Source organism: Ascidiella aspersa, chromosome 1, assembly GCF_963924565.1.
Source record: "Ascidiella aspersa chromosome 1, kaAscAspe10.2, whole genome shotgun sequence".
NCBI classification, from domain to species: Eukaryota; Metazoa; Chordata; class Ascidiacea; order Phlebobranchia; family Ascidiidae; genus Ascidiella; species Ascidiella aspersa.
The window spans coordinates 10,555,860-10,580,751 of NC_139447.1; the positions used below are offsets into that span (position 1 = coordinate 10,555,860).

At 36.7% G+C, this 24,892-nt stretch overlaps 1 protein-coding gene across 1 annotated transcript; it reads left to right on the forward strand.

Moving 5' to 3' along the window:
* Positions 1–5,460: 5,460 nt before the first annotated feature.
* On the forward strand, positions 5,461–23,398 carry LOC146167437 (b(0,+)-type amino acid transporter 1-like). Its single transcript, XM_083396831.1, has 11 exons — positions 5,461–5,666; positions 6,427–6,467; positions 9,453–9,592; positions 11,332–11,557; positions 15,445–15,627; positions 18,155–18,288; positions 19,050–19,184; positions 19,436–19,636; positions 20,385–20,534; positions 20,862–21,030; positions 22,127–23,398. Exons 1-11 carry the CDS (start codon positions 5,635–5,637, stop codon positions 22,204–22,206), a joined length of 1,491 nt encoding a protein of 496 aa, XP_083252957.1. The 5' UTR covers positions 5,461–5,634; the 3' UTR covers positions 22,207–23,398.
* Positions 23,399–24,892: the final 1,494 nt, after the last annotated feature.

Here is a 24,892-nt window from a genome sequence, read left to right on the forward strand (position 1 = left end):
TAACAAACACAAAAACAATTGAAAAAAAAAACATTACGAGATTTAAACTACGTTTAGCTTTTATGCAACTTTAGAACTTTGGGAAACAAAGAATACCCAAACATCACATGGACAGCGAAAATGCCTTAAGGAAAAATACGCTTCATAGATAAATAAATTTGGTTGCAATGTTGCAACATAAGATTAATTGGAAAATAAAATCCACAAGACTTTACACAAATTTAAATTAAAAAAAAATCAATAGTAATATTTGCCATAAGAGCAAATAAAAAGTTTATCTATCATTCAAACTCGTAAATTCGGTTTGAGCAAGAAAATACCTTTCCAATAATTTCAAACTTGCCATGATACGAATATTAATATTCATACCCGATCGCGGTTATATGTCTTTAAATTGCAATATAACTTCCGAATTAGAATCAAACAAATTTTTCACACTTTGCAGTCGTCGAAAAAACAAAAGTATGTAATATTTTAAAGTTTAGAGGCCAAGTATAAAATATTTTTTAAAGGTTATTCAAAACTCACTCCATTGTGGCTGTTTTGTGTCACAACCAATCATGGTTCATTGGGTTAGGGTCCAAGCTAGGGCAGACGTCGTTTACGAAACTAGTCATTTTCGCTGTAGGCTATTTTGGGTGCACTTGTATAGAACAAATTCCCTTCTTTGTGTTCTGAAATAGATCCTCATTGAGAAAATTACTAGGGCTTTTTCCCAAGACCACCTTTGGTTAGTCGGATAGTGAATAGCAATGACAAATATAGTGTTTGTGACTTTAAAATCCAACTCGTTAACCAAAAAAGGCGTTTGGAAATCAAATTAACTACGTCACAGGTTTTATTTTGGAAATGTCAAGTTAAATGTGGTAACTTTAAAATAGGTTGTTGGATTTCAAAATGTCCGAGCCATTAAACTTTAAAGCTAAAAATAGTTACCAAGAAACCAATGCTTTGCTAGGATTAGTCATTTGTTGGAACTGTCCACTCATGATTTATAACAATTAGTTGACAAGTTACATCCGATAATTTCGGATCCAAGCTGTTACCCGATATCTGTTGTGGAACTGGTATTCATTCGATGCCAGGCTTGTATCGCCGCCGATCTGATACCAAATTAATTTCGGCATTTTTGGCAAGCCAATTAAGCGTTTTTAACCTTAAAATCTAATTTATCCCAAAATAGAAAATATATGGTCTAATCTAAAGTAACTTGGATTTAAAAAAATTGTGGCTTAACACCTAAATACATTACATTTGGACGTTGTGAATTTAATAAATTTATAGGTATTTGTGACCGTTATGATGTCATTTCTTGGATAGCGGTACTTTTCGCCCAAACAATCGGTTACCGATATCGCAATGAAACACGTATCAGGCATTATAGTTGAAAGAAAATATGCTTGCAGCCATTTATATTAGTACAAAAATCATGTCGTACCAGTGTTGTAAAAATCATTTCTAAATGACTTAATTTAAAGTCAAGTCATTTTTAACAATTACCTAGTCAATTTCCAGTAAAAGTGATTAGCTACCCCAGTTAAGTCACTTTTATAGCAAGTCAATTCCAAGTAAAGTCATGGTAACCGAAAAGAAATGCGAAACCATTAAAATTACCAAAATTCCTACCACACCCAACAATATTTCGCACAGAAAACACCAAAACACTAACAAATAGCTATAGAAACTTGTTTCACGTCAGAAAACTATGGTAAATAACCTATTATTTACGACCAATGTTTTTAGTTAATACACTTAAAATTAATGTAAGTCAATTGCCTAAATGACTTAAGTTTAAGTCAAATCATTTATTCAAAAGCATTTTGAAATCTGTGACTTAAGTGCATTTAAGTCAAGTCTTTGACTTAAGTCATTAAAAAACTGTGTTTTATTATATTTTATACTGAATTTTGTTACTGTATGTAAGTCTTTCAAGGGACAACAAATTTTAAACCGCCGCGAGCGTATTATTAGGTGCATGGGCGTCACCTGCCCTGCAATAAACTGTCATGACGGTTGGTATTTCTTTTATACAAAAGCAACGATCAGATAAATGAATCACGTCATACTGTAAACAGGCCAGTCGTTCGAGCAGTGGTTTAATCCTTCATAACCCACGCGTCGCGACCCAAAAAAGGGGTTACCGTTTGATTTGATTGGGTCGCTGACTGCAGTAGTTAACATGGGTAGGTATGTTGAGTGGTTTTGGGCAAGATTACTACAACATTTGAGATAGTTGTAAAAGCATTACAAAGACGTGCTGGCTTATATTTAGGTTTACAAGGTCCAACAAATAAGCACGATGATTTTTGATGACGTTATTTAGTTTACGACCTGTGAATATTTAATGGAAGCTTTTATGTGATGCTTCTATAGCAAAATGAAAAGTTAAAAATTTGCCAAAGTTTTAAACAATAACTTGTAATGCGCTTATTTACACATGTCAGGAAAATTATGCACACAATTAAGAAAACACGTTGCTCAGAAGCAAGCATATCACTATTATATAGGAAACTGTACTAAAAAGAAGCACGAGTTTTAGAAAAAATGACAGGTAGCTTATATTACTTCAATTACTTAAATTCAAACTTGCTTATTCTGTTGTATGATGGCTTCGGCTTTTTTCGCTGGAGTTTCGAATTTAGATTCCGACTTGCGGATGCGTATTCCCTAATTCGAACCCGATAAGGCCACACAATATAGTTCGTAAAGATGGAATAGCACATGGCATACAATTTTCCACCCATGTGTTGTTGATGTTGATGGCTTAAATATATAACACCCTTCCAAATCCACCCTAATTTCGTTATGTAAGTGTGTGATATACAAACTATATAGTGAAACCCGGATTGGAGACTCAACGACTCGATTCGAATTGTGTTGCCAAAGCTTCTCTGTTATAGCTACTTACACTTAGTATTTGGGCCGCCGCTAAGCGTCACTATAAATTAAGCTAGACACTCACAATTTAATTAGGAATATATTGTTATAAATGCGATATAATGTTTTTTCAAAATAAAAGGAAATAGGTTCGGTATGAAAAATGAATGGTATATATAGAAAGCTCATGTTTCATTTAGCGCCATATTTGGCATCTAATTTCAATTACTTACTTCCTTCTTCATGTATTCGCTACAAATCGGTAAATTTATTTAGTTTGCGAAGTTAGCTTGAGTTTATTAATTATGTTAGATACACGCGAAAATTCGTAACTTATTATATGAGTTATGTAACACTTAAGTCAATTAGTCTTTACAGGGTAAATAAATAAATAAAAAGGATATAAGACAGTGGTTAACGAACTCAGAAAAAACAGTGGTTAACGAACACTTTTAACTGAAAACGTGAAAGTAGAATACTTTTCTTACCGGAACAATGAAAGAGTTTTTTTTATCACATGATGCATTTTAGGGATGACGTCACAAAGTTATGTCATAAAGGGACTTCAAGAAACATATTGTAGCCTTAAAAATGCGAACGTTTCATACCGTGCACAAATGTGCGACATATACTTTCACAGGAACGCCTTTCCGAATCGTTCCGGCCTACTTTCACCACTGACTAAAGGTAAACGGAAAGTTTACATAATGGTTGTAAAAGTGTAAAGACATTTATTCTCGTATGTAGCGCACAAGAGCGATTCGTTGTATTTGTCTTTCGTTGTCTGTTACTGGGTGGGGGAAACTCATTTACAACAAGTAACACAAACAGTTTACGTAAGAGGCAATGCTGGATTGGAAATACACAGTTTGATAAACGAAAGGACGTTTTCTATTTGCACAAGGGCAAATCAGTTTTTCCTATGGCCAGTGGCAATATCGATAGTTGTCCGATACTGCACCTGATGCCCCTGGAAGGGCTGATATGTGTACTATATCATGTTTGCTTGTATCGTTGGTCAGTGGGTCTCCAGAAGGGCTTGATCACGGATTATGCACATTGTCTCTACGAATGTTTCATTTGATTGATACTATTGGTGCCGATCCAATACCAAATTGATAGAATCGTTTCAGAAATCGATAGAACTTAGTGAGTATGCCATAAGAGTAAGTAAAATAACAGCGTTGGAGCAACTTTAAGCCAACAACCTGAAAACACTTGTTTTTTGCTTTACTTGTTTTAACAGGCCATTTGTTATCATACCTGTATTTGTTTTTCGGGTAACGGAATAAAAGACTAAGTAACGTGCTTCCGTATTAAAAATGATGTGCGAAGGAACGGCTAGTTGGAACGACCTTTCTCTCCAGCGTTTGTTCAAAAACTTCTTGTCACGCATATTCTAAAGTCATACTTCCGTTGTCTATTGTTCAAAAAACACCTCGTCACATGATGGGAATTCAGCAGGAATGCTGTGTCACTCCTAAGTAGCTCAATCGCGCTACAACATTCTCGAATGGAATGAGCACGCGGATAAATGCTGTGTCACCCATAGCCGCGCGAAAAAAAGAAGAAGTGGCGACGCGTCGCGTGACTCAGCACGGCTGCTTATTGTACGTTGCGTCAGGGTTTGAGGTGCTTATATTCGTTCTTAAATATTCGGCGACTGGAATCGTACGCGACCATTTTAGTTCCTGTTTGGTAAGTTACCGTCGACAAAGCGATATTAGCTACGCGTATGACTGCACAGGTATTTTGTGTTGCTTTTTTTAAGGGTGTTTCTTTACGGAAACAGCAGGTTTCCGCTGGTTGATCACTGTTACGCTCAAGTGAATATAAACAATTCAAACCTGAAAGTTAAATAACTACAGTTGAACGCAAGATCAGGTGTTTGTTTAAAGGAGCTGTATACATTTCTGTATGGGCGGTAGAACTTCGCCTCGGTCAAGTTAAGTAGTTAGCACAGGTTTTAAATGATTGAAGACAGGTTATGAAGGCCTTTTAGTCGAATGATTTAACACTACCAGATACTTTGTCCCATACTACGAAAGCCATTTAGTCTTTCTCGCATTTCGGTAGTTATATGAGTGCTTTTAATTGAACGTAATTAGACACGTCATTTACGTATGAATTTAGGTCTAAGTAAGTCCTAGTCAAGTTATTTGCATAAAAATAAAATTTTAAATTAAATATTAAATTTTACCATTATTACGGTAGACATAGACGCAATAGTGCAAGAAACGCGAAGTATTTCATTTGCAGAGTTACCGCACGACTCAACTAACTTTTTAACTGTTTGTTCTTAAATGACACAACCAGCTTACAGTATTGTAATGTCTTATAGCGAGTTATGCAATGCTTCAGTTTATGATTTACAGGAATGCGAATGACTTGATTTGGACTTTTAGTCATTTAAAAGTGACATGTTTACAACACTGTTACCTTCTGTCGAACTTCGCCAAAAACGCTTTTATTAGGCAACTGCACCGAGTGGTATTTTTGGCCGGCTTTGAATTGCTGTGACTTGGCAGTCAATGCCGGAAGATCAATGTAGTACAGACAGGAAAGACGCGAAATTGTGCGGGACATGTCCAACCAGTTTAAACTACAACAACGCGCACGCTTTACGGCTTTGTTGTTGCCTGACCTTGTTAACGCTAACAGTTCCGCTAAATAACTCTTTGCTGGCTTCATACAGGTGGTGCGGGTTTAGGCTTTTCAAAAACAGTCGACTAGCTATTGCATTTCGTGCAAAACAAAATGGGTAAAAAGAATGGAAATCCAATTGTCAAGTAAGTTTTAAGGTTGAGATGACAATAGCACTTTGATTTACTAAAGGTTTTTAACAAAGGTAATTAAACGCGTTTATTTATAGAGCGAAATTATTAGTCTCTCTATACCGCATTTAATATTGTTAGTTAAGCGGTGTGTTTAAGTTCTGATTTTGAATATGCCATACGCGAAATACTTTTCTAAAAGTGGTCTAAATTTTACTGAGAAAGGTGCTGCACTGCTTTGTTTTCATTTCTGTTTTACAATAACGTATCATTTGTCCTGATCTCCCCGTTGAGTCAGTGCAGTAGGTTGGGATTTGCGACCGTAAGACTTTTGTTTTGCTTTCATGTAAGCATTTCGCTGTTATCGACGTACTTCCCTTTTACCAAAAAAAGAAAAATTAAACTGTTCGTTACTGTTACAAACATAATGACTGTTAACTTGCGTTTTCCTGAAATCACTGTGAAAAGGAAAAATTCGAAGTCAAAAAATTATGGGATTAAACGAGTAATACCCTAATTAAAACAACTATAAGACATATTCAAACTTTCCCGTTGATGAAAAAGTGCCATGCCTACTGATAACGATGCTCTTATTACCCGCTTGTTTCGTAACAAGGCGAATAACAATCGCATCTTCTAGTATTGAATTGTTTGTCGTTGATTACTCATAATAACCCAAACGGAAGCGCTAATACCGCAGTCTGCAGTCGTAGTGATAAGCGTGTGATGTGTAATGCGACTTTACCTTACGCGACATTTATTTTTATTGTTACAGAAAGAGCGTTGTGGACAGCATAGACTCACTCACAGAATCGGGTAAGTTTTCCATATTCCGAATCCAACATTAAGATCAAAGGAAAGCACACAGCGTTAAAGTTCACCGTGTAATGTCTCCAGAAGTAAAAGCGATATTTGTTTGAAATATTTTAATTAAAGTCTGATTGTTTGATAAAGATTAAGTAAAGTGTGAAAATTTCTGACCAATATAGATTTTATTTCCGGAGATATATTATACGGTAAACGTTCGAGCTGTGTACTTTTTTAAGCAAAGAAAGTTAAAAAATAGGGCACATATACTTACTTAACATTTATATCAGTACTCATACAAACTACTTGCTAACACAAAGTGTCAAAATACGTTATCGACTAAGTGTAATGAATGGGCTCCGTGGAATATAGTTATGTCGTCAATGCATTTACAAAACATTGTGCATACCCTTTGAATCTTACTAAATTACCCCCAGGTTGAAAAACCAATGGTTCAAAAGGTTTTACAAATTTGAAAGAAATGTGTTGTACCGTAGGGCTTAACTTTTTCTCTAAAATCAGTAGCACAGACAAACTAACAATGGTTAACATTCATGCGAAAATGAGCAACAAATCAAAGCACATAATTATACAATGCATTCATTCGGGCACACGGGCCTATTCAAACAGCTACCTACTTATGTATGGGATGCGCTGGTTTAAAGGGGTCCAAATACAAGACCAGCGACACAAATATGGCCTAAAGTGGTTCTGCGCAAATACTTTAAAAGCTTGTTGAAGTTTGCAAGGCAAGTCAAGCTGCAGCCGGTTTATTGCCGTTCGGTAGTAGCGCACGAAATAAGCGTCACTTAAGCAGGGCACGCGATTGGCTGAGCTTTTTTAACAGAAACAGAATGAATGGATTAATTGATGAATGAACAGCGTAGTATTGCCTCGCCTCGGCTGCCACGTTGCTTTCAAAGTTTTCGGGCGCAACGAGGCGTGACGCTGCGACTAAGAGAACTTTCCAGTTGGCTCGCGGCGAAATTTCCAGCTCCAAGCTGCCACTCTCAGTTAGGTAAAGAGTTTTCATGCCCCACGGGCACTCGTGGCACACGGCAATGTTGCATCATTTGTAATACAATGCGCACTGTTGTATTGTGTATGGGCATTTGTTTGTATAACTGCGTGTCTGGCGCACGTGTCTAGTGTACGTTAAGTATAGGGACAGTTTGTTTGGGTTATACTCACAGGTTGGAATTTCCAGTCGACAAAATTAAGACGCATGGCCTCTAGCGACGATATCTACTTACAAAAGAACACCTAAAACATACTTAAGCTGAAAATGTTGCCTAAAGAAATCAAACGCTGATCTTGTCACAAAAGTACAACGAACAAGCTTGAAAATGGTATCCCGGCGCACATTTCAGAACTAAAAACATGGATTGTAAAAAAAGTGAAAATGTCAACCAAACACTGCCGTACTACTAGGGATGACGCCCAAGGCGTAATCCATTTTTAATGGCTGGTTTTTACGTAAGACCACTTAGAGTTAGACCATAGGTTTACAAACTGTGCGTCGCGATGCCCTGATACGTCGTTTCAATATTTCCAAGGGCGTCTTCGTATCTAAACTCCATTGCGGTAAAAAACCTCAAATATATTATTATCTCTTGACATGTGCATTGTGCATTTTATTACTAAACAAAAATAAATTTCGCAAAATTCCACTTGCAACGAGCTTTTACAGAAGCCTAAAAAATTGCGAATTACTGGTTAAAACATTGAGAAATTAGCGATGCGTCAAATATTTGTGCAAAACTGCAGGGTTTGGTGGATGTTAATTTGCACTTATCGAGTGCAAACTGTGCCAGCTTAACACCAAAAAATAAACCTTTTTGAAAAACCACAAATTATGCGCCTGGCGAAACCACAGTCGACTTGTCAACGCCAAATTCTGCCAGCAAAGCGGAAAGATTGAAAACGACTGATCGAAATGGGAAACTTGTGCTGACATCGTAAAAAATTGATAACAAACAGACTGGCTGCAGACATTTCAATACGTGCTGACATCAATTCTTAGTTGAAATTGAAGATAGATTACTTACGTAACAATGGCCATATCGTCAATAAGTTCGCATTTAAAAAAAAAATTGTATCGCCGAGGACCCCTGGTCGCAGTAAAAATCTGTAAGAAAAATACTTACGGGAAGCGCCATCAATTTCATTGTTTATCAGAAAATATTTTAAGACGCAATTTATTTGCGCAAATTTCGATCAAAATCAGTCATGTATAGAATACGTTGACGAAACTATCATTGCTGAGAACTTCGTGGGTTACAGGGCGCCTCTGAGCTGAGGATTAACCCCATAACGTTAAAATTGTATAAATATTAGGAATATCAAAGCCCATACTGAAGTAGTTAGCATTTTAAACGTTTCAAATATGTCTGATATCTCTGATATGCGAAACGCACAAAATGTTACCTACTTTAATATGGACTTTGGTATTTTTATTACGTTTTCTCACTACAACCTCCAACTATTATATAAGAAATGTAAGATTTCGTGCGAAGCGAGAAAAAATTGTTTTTGTTAATATACTCAAAACATTTATATGCTCAGTTGGAAATTAGGTGGCGGGCCGTATAATTTACATTCGTGGCCGTAGGTGGCCCACCCCTGCTTTCAAACAGGAGTCACCCCCCAAAAAATTCTCAGAAATGGCCTAATGACTGTAAGGCTCGAACATCGCGGGCAGGATAACTGTAAGGATTTACGAACGCGTGCAGGATATACAATTTTCTGTCGACTTTTATAACTTGATTATCCTTAAATAAAGAAAATGTAGATGACTATGCAACAAAACAATAGTGAGTCTTTAAAAACTGCAGTTCGATTTAAAATTTTACCAAAATCCAGTTTGAAACTGCACCCGACAATTTTTAAATACAATTTATGTTCATTAAGGAAATTAGAATAACTCCGCCATATTTAGCCCGCTGGCCGTAGTTTTGTAAACCCTGTTCTTAAACAACAATTTTAACCCCGCAGACGGAAAACTGCAACTGCGACGAGAAGTCAATCTTATCGGGGGGATTTCCCTTATCGTGGGAACGATGATCGGTTCCGGGATATTCGTTTCTCCCAAGGGAGTGATGAGGAACGCTGGGTCGGTGGGAACTGGGCTCCTGGTGAGTGCACACGGCCCGTGGCTGGCCTTCTGGAATGTTCTTGTGTGAATGATGGAGGCTTTGGGTTAATTTAAAGGCTGACTGTTAAGGGTATTATTTAAGGTTAGGTCCGATGCAAAGTATCTGTCTTGAAAGGACATGAATTAGGAATTAAGTCCATGGTCAAAATAACTTGGCTTGACTTTCTTCTTTTAGACAAATGAATTGACTTTGACTTAAGGTGATTTAAGTAGATGGCCTTGGGTAAACAGGATTGAATTTTCTAAGTTATTGGATTGGATTTATGTTTTTGTTTCCATGTGGCCATGCACGTGGCCATGCACTCCCAAAATTGTATTTTTGTCACTTTTAATGCAAAACGAAAATCGATATATTTTAGCCTATTTTGTTAGAATCGCTTTAGCCCGAAAGCGTTGGCATCTGATCGCACCCTTTAAAATGAAAGTTGGGCATTAATTTGAATAAGTCAATTACGTCATCTTGGATTGACGGGGGTCTTTAATTTAACAATCGCAATGTTGTACTTACTTAGTACAATGGCTCAACTTGTATTATTTTCTAACTAAATACTTGACTTGGCCTTGAGTCATTTTTTGGAAGGGCGATTAAAGTATGACGATGGTTAACTTTTTACATATCTCACTTGGTTAACTTTTTACATATCTTGCGACGATTTAAACGAACAACTTGTATTGATTTAACTCGTAAACCGAAATACATTTTAATGGTGACGTAGGTTAATGACATTTTTCCAATACTTGAATTCGATTCAAGGTATTTAAATAAATCAGGTTGACAACACTGCTGTGATATAACCAGGGAGTCGAACCGGAACAGAACCGGAACTTTATGAACCGGTTTTGGGTCAAGTTTTTTCGAACCGTAACCGAACCTGAACCGTTTTTTTAACGATTTTAAGGAGCCGAACCGGAACTGAACCGAATAATTTAAAAAAACATGAACCTTAACCGAACCCGAACCTGTTAACAAAAGCGGTTCACTCCAGCATGACGTCACAACTTGTATTTTAAAGACTCAAGTTATGCCATGTTTAAAATTTAATGAACAAATTTGAATATTGATTAAAAAACGTTGATTTTTTAAATATTTCAATAATGAGTTGATGTTTTTTTAATGCGTCACGTAACTTTGATTGAATGACGTACAATTCAAAGATTATTCTCTACATTTGTTGACCCACATTTTTAGATTTAACGCAACTTATATTATATCCGAACCGGAACTTTATGAACCGGTTTTGAAATAACGATGGTCGAACCGGAGCTGAACCAGAACTTTTAAATTGCTCCGAACCGAAACCGGAACTGAACCGGATTCCGAAAAAATCCTTGAACCCGAACCGAACCTGAACCGGAAAAGTCAAACGGTTCGACTCCCTGGATATAACAAAGCCATTGTACTTTAAATAATGCAATAAATATCATAGCGGGCACAGAAGATAATTGCGCACCGCAAAGTCCGCAGGTTTCGACTGGGCGTCCAGCCACTGAATAATTCACTCGCCACAAAAACTGCTCCTTACCTACTTTTAGATACCGTGTTGTTATTGCGGATGTAGCTATACTTTCACAATTTTTTCCAAATTCTTGTTTGCGCCATTTTTCACACATTCTTGGACCACATTTGAACGTTTGCAACCTATTTTACAAAAATATATATTTTCGGTACTTTCTCAAACTATTTTCGTAAAACACGTTTGCTTCCCCCATTTACGGCAGATCTGGCTCGGTTGCGGCGTTCTGGCCACTTTCGGCGCCCTTTCCTACGCCGAGGTGGGAACGATGATCCCCAAGTCGGGAGGGGAATTCCCGGTACTCCTGGAAGCGTTCGGGCCCATCCCGGCCTACCTTTTCGCCTGGACTTCAGCCATTGTTCTCAAACCGTCGTCTCTTGCACTTCTGTCACTTACCTTCTCCAAATACGCTCTAGCGAGTGCTCAGGCTGGTAAGTTTAGCAAAAGCAGGACTCGATCACTTAGATCGGTGTTTCTTAATTAATCAGGTGAATGGTTCGCCCCTGGGTTAATAAAATTTTTGCAGGGATGAACCAACCAAAAGGGGTAAATAAGGGTAAACTGTCAGAAATGGATGATAGCTTGCGAGCAGGGCGGATATTCGTGATGTTCAACCTGTTTAGTGAACAGGTGAAAATACAAAAATCGAAACAACCTAAGTCATTTTGTGCTGTTATATATAGTCGCTTTTACGCATTTAATTGAACATATTGCTATAGTTGCAATTCGTCGAAAAATAAGTCTCAAATGTTAACTTAAACACTTTTGTTTCTTCAACTTTTCCAAGCCTAATCGCTCTATAGTATTTCTTTTCGGAAATCTGGTTATAGCAGGGGTGTCCAACAAGCGGCACGCGTGCCAAATGTGGCACGCGACTTAATAAAAAAAGGCACGCACCTAAAATACTTAATTTGTTTTTCAACCAATTGTCAAAAAAATACCTAATTTTTTTATATAGGAATTGACATTGTTTATTCACAATAAAAAACAATCGCGGCAATCACGACAACTAACAGTTACTTTTAATACTTAACATTATATTGTAGTGGAGGCTAGCATTCACATGACTATATAGCATGGTGTTAAGAAACAAGAAGCAAAGTCAGCTCACCGACGGACATTTAGATGCAGTAATGCGCACTGCTAACTACATGTTTTTATTATTTGTAAAAAAACGCTTTTATTATTAGAAAGGATTATATTACTAAACTTTGGCACGGGAAGAAGTTATAGGATAAAAATTAGCACGCCGGCATGTTTGAGTTGGATACCCCTGGGTTATAGTCAGTTCAGTTGATTTAAAAATGCGTTGAAATGTTGCTTATAGCTTAATCCTTCAAACTTTTTGAGCGAAACCACTTTTTCAGTATTTAATATTCTGCATTAAATTGAACATATTACATATTATACTTAGTTAGAAACCCTTGAATTAAAACATCGTTAGGCCTCACATTTTTGGGTTAATAAACCCACATTCTCATAAACATATTGTTGAACCATTTCGCACTAGGATAAGTTGTAAAAATGGCAGATGCTGCACCAGCTCTTTCAATTCCGCATAGTTTGTGAACCTCAACATATCTAACAAACCCATTGACCGACGGGCAAACAATAAAAAAAAACTTTGGGCCACTGGGCTCGAGTTAAGGGACTATGGCTAGCACTAAAGTTGCTTAAATTCTTGTTTGACAAACACTAACACCAGATCGTTTATACTTCAGCGCTTCGTTGGCCCCATAAGACATTTCTTAACAATTGTGAATGTGATCTGCAAACAACAGAAACATTTGGCTGTTGGTTAGCATATTGGTTGAGGTGCCAACCATACAAATAACTATAGGAAGTCATATGGCCTATACTTATACTTTTTGGCAAATCGAACTCTTTTCAAGTCAAATTTGAAATATTTTGGAAAGTTTGCAACAAAGTTAGAAGTTTATGAAAGCCGGATATAGCAAAGTCAAAGTTCCGCCTTTGAACGATTTATCTTGTGCCGCTGTTACATGTACGACAAACGTTATTTACAAAGCAAGTCCAACAGAGGATTTCGCACTGAAACCCGCATTGGAAATTTGTGCATTTTCTTAACAATCCAATTAAGCAAAGAATATACCAAAGGTAAATCAGGACTTTTTTATCTCCTAAAGGAAACGGGTAATTAGGGGTCCTGAAAAAGTCACAAGCTGTAAAATATTGGAAATTACTGGAATATAAACATTGTAGACAAAAATATCTCATTTATGTTGTTTAAGCGCTTTGAAATTCCCAAGGTGCCTCGCTGGATAAAATATTTTGGTTTCCGCATCAATATGTGCGAACAACAAACTGTATGAGACATAAGCCTAATGTTTTAAACATGTAAAACGTACATCAGGGTGAAAATCACACTTAATACAGGATCGAACGTTAAAAGTTTAAACACGTTTTCGTATAAATTGTAGATGGCTTTTGTAAAGTCCATAAATCTAAATTAAGCGAGTCATATTTTAAGACACTGGGATTCCTTTACTACACGGCGAAACGTAAATGGTTTACACTTACTACCGCTACAATCAGATATAATTCTCTGCCATGGGCTATTTTATAAATAAACGCCAATTACAAGCAATCTAGAGTGACTCAAGTGCTGTGCTGTCAGTTGAAGCATCGCTGGCCTGAAGGCTTGACACTCCAAAGACCAGTTTATCAGCCTGTTTTTCGAAAAGATACCAGACTCTTTCTTTTAGTTGTCAGTATTTTATTCGTTTAGTCATGTTTTAACCCACTTGGCCGCAAAAAAAAAACCACGCGGACGCAAAACACAAATAATAGTGTATCCAAAACCGTATATGGCACAAAAGGCGTTGACTAGTTTGTAGGGCGTCAATGTACGCTAATTGATTTTTGGGTACACGAGAAAACTGTATAAAAAAAATAATAAAAAAACACGCTTTGGCGCTTCTTCTTTAAAATATTTAATGCTTTAGGTAAGTTTCACATTTTTTGGACCAAAACAGCCGGTTTGATAAGTCTTATGGTTTTATGACGTCGATTTTTACGTAAATTCTAAAAACCCATGCCGACCAAGGATCACGCGAAGCCATTTTTTTTGGGGGGGGGGGTGTTCGCGTTGATAAAAACGTTAACAATGAAAACGTAAACTGGAATGCTAATAAACTAAAATGCTAATGGAAACTGGTCTAGTACGAAGCGCGTATTCTAGAGTGACACGTGTCTATATACCCTTTGGCAGTTGTCTCTATTTTTGTAACACGAGTTTCGCAAGATTTAACTACTTTATGGAAAAATGTGAATTGGAAATTTTGGCTTAGGTACAGTGAATGACGTTACAATAACGATCAATTTCTTGTGCGTTTGCGAATTGGGCTTTTAAAAATCATTGGGGCCCAAATACTTGACTATTTATTTTTACAATGTAATATTACTAACGCAACACTTTGATCGTGACAAAACGATGCAGTTCGCATTGTTTTAGCCGCACTTTTTTCAGCATTCAATTATTAAGCTGCCAACTAAAATTAGTCAGGTGCATTAAATTGTTAATGCAATGTTACTGTGAGCACCAAAAGCTGCAGTTGATCTGTGTGAGAACGAAGGCTTTACATCGCGTTCAACGTGGCTTTATCAAAACCTTGAATATCCGGGTAGCGTCCGAACACGCCAAATGATCGCAGATGGTGTTTGGGCCACAAAATGACAACTCATATAATAGCCACATTACGCTTTAGTTTACATCGCTTGTCGCTTAAGGATTATCGCATATTGTACACAAGTCAAGAAAAAAACTTAATACTCAGTCAAGTCAAAAAATAACCAAGACAAGTCTTTTGCAAAAAAGCAAGTCAAGTCCCATTACAAGTCATCATTTGCCAAAGTCAAGTCCGTTTCAAGTCATTATTAGAGCAAGCCGACTTCGTCCATGGCCAATAACTCTAAAAAAAAATTACAAAAGCACAACATAATCAATAAATTATTTTACGTGCAAACGAGATAAATAACTCAATGTAATTAAAACATAGTTAACTGAAACAAAACTTCTAAACCAAGTGATGGACATGATTGCAATTAAGTCGAAGTCAAGGCATTGGTCAAAAAGACTTAAGTCAAGTCAAGTCATTGACTGAAGTCATTACCACAGTACTAACTTTGTGCGTATAGCCTAATCAAGGTTTAAACTCTCGACTTAATAGTATAAAAACAGACTCCAAAGCTTATCCGATCAAAGTAGAACAGTACTGTAAAATTAAAGGGTGACCTTACAGATTATTTAGCCGCTTTTTTATATTATGTAAACTTATCAACCTCCTTTTACACACAGCGGGTTGCGGCGAATCTTCCGAGCTGGCCGTGAAGTTGGCAGCCGTGGTCGTGATCATGACTGTGGTGTTCGTGAACTGCGCCAGTGTGAAGCTCTCCACCCAGTTCCTGACCATCTTCAGCATGGGAAAGATAGCAAGTCTCTGCATCATTATCATCGCAGGAATCGTCATGCTAGCCAAAGGTTTGTATAAAAACACAAAAAACTCTCGTTTTTAGTCAACTTTATTTAACGCGAAGAGCCACACATTGATCCCTGATGCTCATCCAGAATGACCAACTGTTAAACGCGAGCTTCCAACCAGATACAAATAGCCGTTGTTTAACACAAACTTGGTATTACACTTTTTTTGAGCAGGTTTAGCCAACAAATATATTCAAGGGGACTCTTGATCGACTGGTTTTGTAAAAGAGTAACACTTTTTTTGGAGCGTTAAAAAACATATTCATTTTATTTTGAGCGTTAATTGTATTCCAAACCAGCTGTTGAGGTTAATTTGTTACGTCTATAAGAATGCCCTATTAGGCTTGTCCAGACAACAATTGGTCATTTTAATGTTTCACTTGTATGCAACAGCTACTATAATGACGTGACACTTTTGGCAATCGACGTGTTGGCCACCCCTATTGAATAGGGTATGCATGAGCAGTACGATAACGCAGTATATATAGCTGAAGAGTAGGTTGTATTGACATCTTAATATACATTGTAGCTCGACATGGTTACTTAAGTCCGCCACAACGATTTATTTATAGGATACCAAAAACCCAAGTTGGGTTGAGTTGGGCCCCTTTAATTTTTAACGTAGGCAAAGAGAGGTATCGACTGTTGCCACCTTACCTCTCCTAAAACAACATAACGTGTCAAAAGCGTGACGCCTTTACTATTGTAGCAACAATTCACTGAAAGCTATAAAAACAAGGACTTAAAAGAGCCTGTTTAAATGGCATTAACGCACTGCGAACATTCAGTGATTTAATAAATGTTACAGTTTATTTACTAATTACACCTTCTACTTAAATCGGATAAGTGTTGGAATACGTTTTCGAACGTCCTGAGTTAAAACACAGATAGGATTATACGTAAAGGTTGCAATAACGAATCTAAACAAAACTAGTTGACTAAAATATCATATTTATTTGGCGAAAATATTTTACAGCGAAACACTTTTACAATACAGCGAAAATACTTTGCTATAATTTACTATCTATAAAGGTCATTTCAACCCTACAAAAACATTTTTATCATTACCTTCGACTATTGTTTTTCTTTTTTTAGACCTAGGTTTAAGTATGGGGCGAAAATAAAGAACTCGGTATTATCCTTTTAAAACCCATACATAGGACCCGCTGTTAATAGGACAACAGCACTAATTTTCTTTAATCTATTGTACCGTAAATTATGTTTTGGTCGATCGTGCTAATTTAAGTTATTTTAGTCGAAATTTGGCCGTACACATAATTAGTGTTTGATTCAAACATAGCTTTGATAAGAATAATTACCTTAAAGTATGTACAAGAAAAAGTGGCGACTGTAGCATTAAATGGAATACAAAGCGCCTTAAAATTGCCTATCTGCTATAATCTAGTTCGAGCAGTTAACTCAAGACAATTTTCGTGTTCAGAAATTCCCGCAATTTTACGCATTCCGCTTATCGGCCGATAATCTCGTTTGAAAGACCGCAGATCACTGTTTAAATATAGTTTGCGGAAGCGCTCAACCTCGTATAATTTGGTAGCTTAACTGAACTACACCATAATTATAATAACTGTTAATTTTTTTTCTGTTTTGTGTAATTGTAAGGCTTGGTGTTTGACAAAAGTATCTGTACAGGTTGTTTTGGGAAAACTGTTGATTTTTCCACATTCGATCAAGTATTTCATTCAAACTTTTATGTTTATAACATGGTATTTAGTATTCCTTATAAATATCAGCATTTATTCACCACACATTTTTCAACATGTTTAAATAGAGTTACCATATTTTTAAAGCTTAAAATCGGGACGCATTTAAACAGTCAAAATATATTTTGTCATCATTTAAGCATGACGTCACAAAAATATGTCATAGCGCAAAGTCACAAAACAGTTAACTTGAACAGGCCTGTTGTTGCCAGTCTAATTTTTGAGGAAAATTTCAAGTTAAAATTGGACTAAAATTATTCCCATTGTTTTCTAAAGTGCTAACTCCAACCCACCACTGGGCTTTACACGCTAAAGTGACGTAAGATTTCCATTTTTACGTTTAATGCAAGGAAATAATCGCACATCACACGTATCACTCTTAAACAGTGGAGTCTAATGGCTGAAGGTTGTAGTAAAACGTAGTAACAATATCAAAGCCCATACTGAAGTAGGTTATAATCTGGACGTTTCGAACATCTCTTCATTCAACATGGAAGTTGAAAATAAATAAAGATGCACTCAAAACGTTCAAAATGAAACCTACTTCAGTATGGACTTCGACTCCAAGTTTTGACCATTTACAACATTTTCCGCGTAATGTGTGAGGAAATGTTGGCTTTCTAAAAAAACACAAAAGCCCTACAAATCGACAAAGCCCTACAAATCGGGACTGTCTCGGCTAAAACGGGACGTATGATGAGCCTATGTTTAAATATGCCTTTCTAAGCCTGGTAGATTCTACAAAAGTGCAACACGATTTGCGTAATTGGTTAACAAAAATAAATGACCAAGTTTTGTTTTCGCAGGTCACACCGAGCACTTTCAGCACGCGTTCGATGGGGAAGCCCCTGGTGCAAGAGAGATAGCGCTCGCTTTTTACCAGGGACTTTGGGCTTTCGACGGATGGAACCAGCTTAATTACGTCATAGAAGAGCTCAAGGTAAGCTCGCTGGACTGTCAAAAAACATCTTTGTCGTAAAGGTTTTCTGAAGAACGTATTTTTGTTTAGAAAAGTGTAAAAAGTAATTCTTAACCTTTTTCGCGGCGACCCAAATATAGGTAGCAAAGATAAACAGAGAAAACTTGGCGACTCAATTCTCTTCACCGACGTTTCTGTAAACTTAAAATGATCAAAAACTAATAGGACAATTGCATAAATAAGTTCAAATTTGGTTTATATGGACCATATTTTCACATTGCATTCGCAATTTTCTTCAATTTTGGTGAACTATTCCATTTGGCGTCCCAACCAAATTAAACAGCAACCCAATTTTGCAATTTACAAAAAAACTGATAATTCCGCCCTTGGCGAATTTTTTTTTCGTTTTTAAATATTTAGATGTTTCAAAAACCATTTTTCTTATGTTAAAAATATTATTTGTTAAAACTTCTCACTTTTCAACCTTTCAAAGCACTAAAATTACGTCGCTCGACGTATTTTTCATATATAGTTCGAAAACAAAACAGCGTATAAATGGCACGGTCAACACGAATTAAATATAAATAAAAATTTGTATTTTCAACTAGTCTTACTTATCACAGAACGTAAAGCTGCATATAAACCAAATTCAAAGACCATTCAAAGACTTTTGAAAAAACATATGGTTTTCCAAAAACTTTTCAATACACAAATCGATACAAAGACTTTTAATTACTTAAAGATTTTGTGGTAACCCTGTAATGCAATACAATATTTTTCAGAATCCCTACGTAAACCTTCCTCGCGCCATTGGAGCTGCGATGGCTTTGGTTACCGGCCTCTACATGCTGACAAACGTAGCTTATCTCAGCGCCATGTCACTTCCTGAACTTCTTGCATCCCCGGCTGTGGGCGCTGTAAGTTTTTGCATTCTGTGTGTAAATGTATTTAGCTGTAGCCCAACTGCTTTATAGAATCATATGTAGAAATACCACATAGTTGCTAAAACGCTATATTATCAGTTTTGATTTTAAAGGCCTCAACTACCTTAAAAACAGTGGTGACTCTTATTTTTCATACAACTTTTTTAAAAAGAAAAAGGAGAATAAAAGATTTCTCGTGAGAAATAAATCTTTCGATAATTTCATTGAAACAACTTTTTTCTTAGACTTTTGGTGACCGCGTACTCGGCTATTTCGTCTGGGTTATCCCAGTAGCTGTTACCTGGTCGGTGTTCGGCACATGTCTTGGATCTTGCTTCACAGCCGGTCGAATATCGTACGTTGCTGCCAGAGAGGGTCAGTTCACCAAGGTACTCGCAATGCTGCACGTTAAACGGTCAACTCCGGCGCCTGCAGTCATCTTAAACGTGAGTTTAGAACTTTGTGTAGAAATAAAAATATATTTTACTTTTACTTATGACAGTGATTCCGAAAACTATAGGTTAGTCCAGGGATTCTTAACCTTTTATGGCTTACGGCACCCCTCAAAAATAATAAATATATTTTCTGCATGACGACTGGAATTTTTGTTGAGTATTTTATTGAAATGTCACTATAGGTTAAACCGAAATAACACAATCAACTTAAAACATGTGGGAACATGTCATTTGACTTAACGGTCAACGGTCAAATGGCATGTTTCCGTACACAAATAGTTGTATCGAGAAACTTACTAATTGAGCATAAAATATCAGATCCTTAAAATTTCTTGGATACCAATCGGCACAGTTGCGCATTAGAAATGGCACACCAGGGCGCCGCGGCACTCCGGTTAAGAACAACTGCGTTAGTTCCCAATTACTATATCAACAATTACAAAGCATGCGTTTTTTTAGTCCGTTGTAATCTTTTTTTAAAACGGTAATTCGAGACATCTTGCCAGTCACTGGGACTTTTAAAAGCAAATAGTTTTTCGCCAGGTAAACCGATTAAAATTACATCGTGTTATAATATTAAAAAAATATTCCGTAATAAAAAAATCTTAAGAAGCTTTCCAAATTACGGTTTAACAAGATTCTCGATACTAGCAAAACAATTTAGCCTTCCATGAGATTTGTGCTCATCGCCCAGCTTTTACCGGTAATTAAAAGCCAACATAATTGTTACTTTTTCCAGGGAATCATCGCTGCCCTGATGGTGATTCCAAATGACTTCGACACTTTGTTGGATTACTTCAGCTTTTCGATGTGGACCTTCCACGGGATGACCTGCGCCGCGTTGCTTTACTTCAGATACAAGAGACCAGACCAGCCCAGGCCTGTAAAGGTGAGAAGCAACACTGAATGTGGTACGCGCGCTTTTTAAACTTCGAGAAATCATCATATATAGCCTCGGCCTGTAAAGGTGAGCGAAACACTGAATGTGGTATGCACTTATTTTAAACTTCGACAAATCAACATGCTTAAGTCTGTAAAGGTGAGAAGCAACACTGAAAAGCCCTGTCAATATTTTCGTCTATCGTAACGGTGCGGTGCACTGTGGCGAAACATTTCTATGAGAGATATTAACAAAAATATATTTTACACACACAAAACACAAAATATGTAAACAATTTTTTTTACATAATGTCCAATCAACACTACTTTGTCTCAGGTTCCAATCGTCATTCCGATCTTAGTGTGCATAGCTGCTGTTTGCCTAGTGCTAGCTCCCATCATCGATAAACCGCAGATCCAGTACTTGTTTGCTCTGCTCTTCATGCTTTCCGGCTTCGCCTTCTACATTCCCTTCGTGCACATGCGCCTAAAAAGCAACGCTATCGGTAAGTTGTTGTGTTGTAAGCAGGGCTAAAACATTCCGACTCCCGCCAACAAAACGAACCCGAGTCCGAGTCCCGAGATCGGCCAACAAAATGTCGAGTCTGACTCCGGATAAATGTGCCGATTTCGTCGATTCCCGAGTCCGAGTTCGATTTTACTGTATTTCACGCGTTTGCGTAACTGTTAAGGTGATATTGAGCAATCCACTCATATGGGTCTTATATAATTTATCCACCCATATTTGGTTGGAAAAGTTGTCTATTACTTGCTATCCCATGTTTACGGTTTGCAGTTTCGCAATTTGGTGCTGCGCATGCGCACGTCGGTCTTGGGAATCGGGGAGTCTTACGTGACTACTCGAGTCTCAAGTCCGACTCTAAATAAACCAACTCTGTCTCGAGTTGTAAAGAATGACATATATCAATGGAAACTCGGTCAAACTTTCTCTCGAGTAGTGACTTTCTGGTTTTGCCAAAACGTTGCGATTGTTAGGTTGCCTTAACAGAGTTGTAATCACTTATGTCGAGGGTCACTAAACTACATACCGCATGCCTGTTTCGGCTCGCTAAATTATTTCTATCGGTCCAGGCATATTTTCCTAATGAAGATAAGGTATACAGTTGGAATGTCGGAGGGTTTAATTGCAAACTAATTTTGATAAAATTGTGTACTATGACTGACATGATCCGGCCCTTTTATAAAAAAAAACTTGGTGATCCCTGACCTAAGTGAATATCTTGACCTTATACGTTTGAACATGATTTATATTCATTGTGACCTACATAGTTTGATGCCAATTTACTTGACTTGCTGTTGTTTGTATATAACTCGACTCCACAATCGTATTGTAAAACGACTAGACAAAAATAACTAAATCTTGCTCTAGCATTTAGAAAATAAGAATTTTTAGGTCACCTTACTAATTTAAAAAAAATAATAAACCTGGATTCAGATTGCCGTTGACTAAACTTAGACTTGAGTGTTTCTGATTAGGTTGTTTAATTTAAAATGATTATTCATGCGATGTTTTTTCAACAGTTTTTCATAAAATTGTAAACACGCAATTAAGATAATAAACCCCCAACTAATATTTTTCAGACCAAATCAACCGATTTTTGCAAAAACTTCTTTTCGTCGCGCTGGCTGACGTTGACGAGGCTGAGATGGAATCGTCATGACGTGATTCAACCAATGACGTCAGCTTTTGACTTAGGCCGTATCACTTGCTTTTGCAACTTCTTTGTTTTTCGCGGTGCGGCTTATCTTTTCAAAATTCACTTAATCGCCTAGTGCGTCGCCTAACAGAAATCCTGGTTGCTTTCGCTTGGTGCAATATTACACAAACCTTTTCGTCGTTTAGTGCCATTTTTTGCCTCTACCACAAGCGGCAAACGAATTGTACAAATTTTATACTTTATACCAACAAAAAGCGTGTGTCTGGGATCAAATATGTTGCTTACTATTGTTACTATAGGGATATCCAACACAACATGTTGTATTAAGACATCGGATATTTAAAACTAAAATGACTCCGATCCGATGCCAAATGATAAGCTAAATCGATGACATTAAACCGTACAAAGGCACTGTATCCGTATTGCTAAGTAAACAATTTCTTTAGCAATGGAAGACATGCAGTTAACCTTTATTTATTTGTTTATTATGTGATTTTAAACCATGAAAGAAAATCGTTAATTAGTTTGGTATCGGATCTGCACCGATTTTTGGGGGGCATCGGATAAATATAATCGGACTTTCCTGTTCATTACCACTAGTGGTACTGTTGTACACAAGATACTCTCAAATACACAAACTTACTTTCGCAAAAAAAAAAAAAAAAAAAAAGCTTACTTTAGCAACGGATTCTTTTATTTTATTTCTTTTTTGCTTGTTTGATTCTTGGGAGAGTATGTTTTATTTATTCTTAGTTTAACTTGAACGGTATAGCTGCATTTGATTGTCAATTTATCTAGATGCGTACCTTATTTTTGTGTTAGATTTAACCGTTGACTGTGGCCAAAAGTAGGTAAGAACATTCCAGTTTGCGTTTTGAAAATCCCACGCTATTTCAAAGCCTGATGTGACACTTAAATGAACCGATGTTTAACTTTTTTAAACCGAATTTGTTTTGATAAAAAATACATGCATTGCGGCTAGTGACAACCAATGATGCAATAGTAGTGTTTATTTTAAAAGTTAGCATTCATGTGCATTGGCATCTATCTTTTTAAAACGTCGTAACCAAACGTTTAACCATAGTGTCGTAATGCTTTATAAACGTTATGTTTTTTCAGATTTCTTATTTTATTAAACGGTCATGAGTATACATTAGTACTTTACCTTGTGTTCGAAATATAAAAGCGTAAGCCATTCGTGTTCTGATTGTTGGTTAATAGTTTAGCCTCTTTAAATCGTTCGTAAAAGGCGAAAGATTTACAAGATGTTACCTCTGGCCTACAAGTTTAAAAGTCCGTTTAAAAAATAAAGAAACGTCCAGACAGAGAGTCTACTATACTCCTCTTCACACACTAGTGTTCTAATTAAATACGTTTCGTTTGACAAGACTTGAGTCACTTCATTGACAAGACTTAAGTCACTGTTTTTAAATGATTTTCGGTAAAATGACTTCATTTGAATCAAGTATTTTGGACAATGTCTGACTTTGAACTTAAGTCATTGAGTCAACTGGCTTGGGTTAAAATTAAGCGTTTACGTTTGACATTTTTTTAAATTGGCTATTTATCCGGTTTTACACGTTAAAACAATTTGTTTGCCCCGTTTCGGCCTTTTTGTTATTTTTTCCGTGACTCATAATCGGATGAGTTTCTAATATAAATAGTTTAAAGCTTTGTTTTAAATCAAAGACTTGACATGCAGTTGATTTGCTCTGATCTTGATTTAACTGAGAATTTAATTGTTATTTTTTAAAATGAATTTACTGGGATCTTTTTAAAATAACTATAGGCCCACAGCGCTGCTACACACCCCTACCATAGTCTGTAACTCTACAACAAAAACATACCTTTAGTGGGGACTATAAGCTACTACTAAACACCCACGTTATCTCATCATTGCTTTTAATGACGTATAGGTCAGTGGTCGGCAAACTTTTTTTGTCGCAGCCCATAGTTTTTTTTTCATTGCTATCAAAGGCCCACTATGTAAAACAACTACGAATAGATCGGATTCAGGATACTTGTTTATCAAATACATAGCGCATTGATGACACAAAACACTGCCATGCCATAATGTGAAACATACTTGTATGCAACGAAAAATACATAAAAAATCGCATTTGGACTATTTTAACCACGTAAGTGCGAAAAATTTTCGCGCTTCGCACAAATGATTTTTCTATGTCCAGTTCGTTTACGTTTTAAAGCTGTATTTTGAACTAGATCAGCGCTTCTTTACCCGTGCGCCGTGGAAGGCTGCCAAGAGCGTCGCGAACAAATGGAAAACGTAGCCTATTCAAAAATATTGGGCATAAATTTTTTAATATTTTTTATTATTTATTTTCGGCAATGTAATAAAAACTTGAAAGAAATTTAAAAGAAATGTCAGTGCACCAAAATAAAAACGTGCTCGCTACGCTTGCTGCCCCCGGACATAAAAATGTTAATAAACACTCACTAAAGATAGTGATCGTGTTTCCTAGTAGTTTCATTCCACTTTTCATTATTAGTATGGATGATGACGTGTGAACTCGAATTTTTCGCGTTTGAGCCAACACTTTACTGCCTCCTTAAATGTAATTAAACACGTTTTTAAGTGCAAAAAAAGATTCGAAGCCTAACTGATTAAAAGTTGTTCTAACATTTTAATAACACAATTCTTAGATAGCATTTTGTGGGGCCCGCATAG

What these genes read in the sequence shown, in the direction of transcription:
- LOC146167437 (XM_083396831.1), top strand. Translation starts at nt 5,635, where the DNA reads ATGGGTAAAAAGAATGGAAATCCAATTGTCAA. An exon ending in CGGTGGGAACTGGGCTCCTG is followed by an intron (nt 9,593 to 11,331) that starts GTGAGTGCACAC and finishes CATTTACGGCAG; the next exon opens with ATCTGGCTCGGTTGCGGCGT. An exon ending in ACCAGCCCAGGCCTGTAAAG is followed by an intron (nt 20,535 to 20,861) that starts GTGAGAAGCAAC and finishes ACTTTGTCTCAG; the next exon opens with GTTCCAATCGTCATTCCGAT.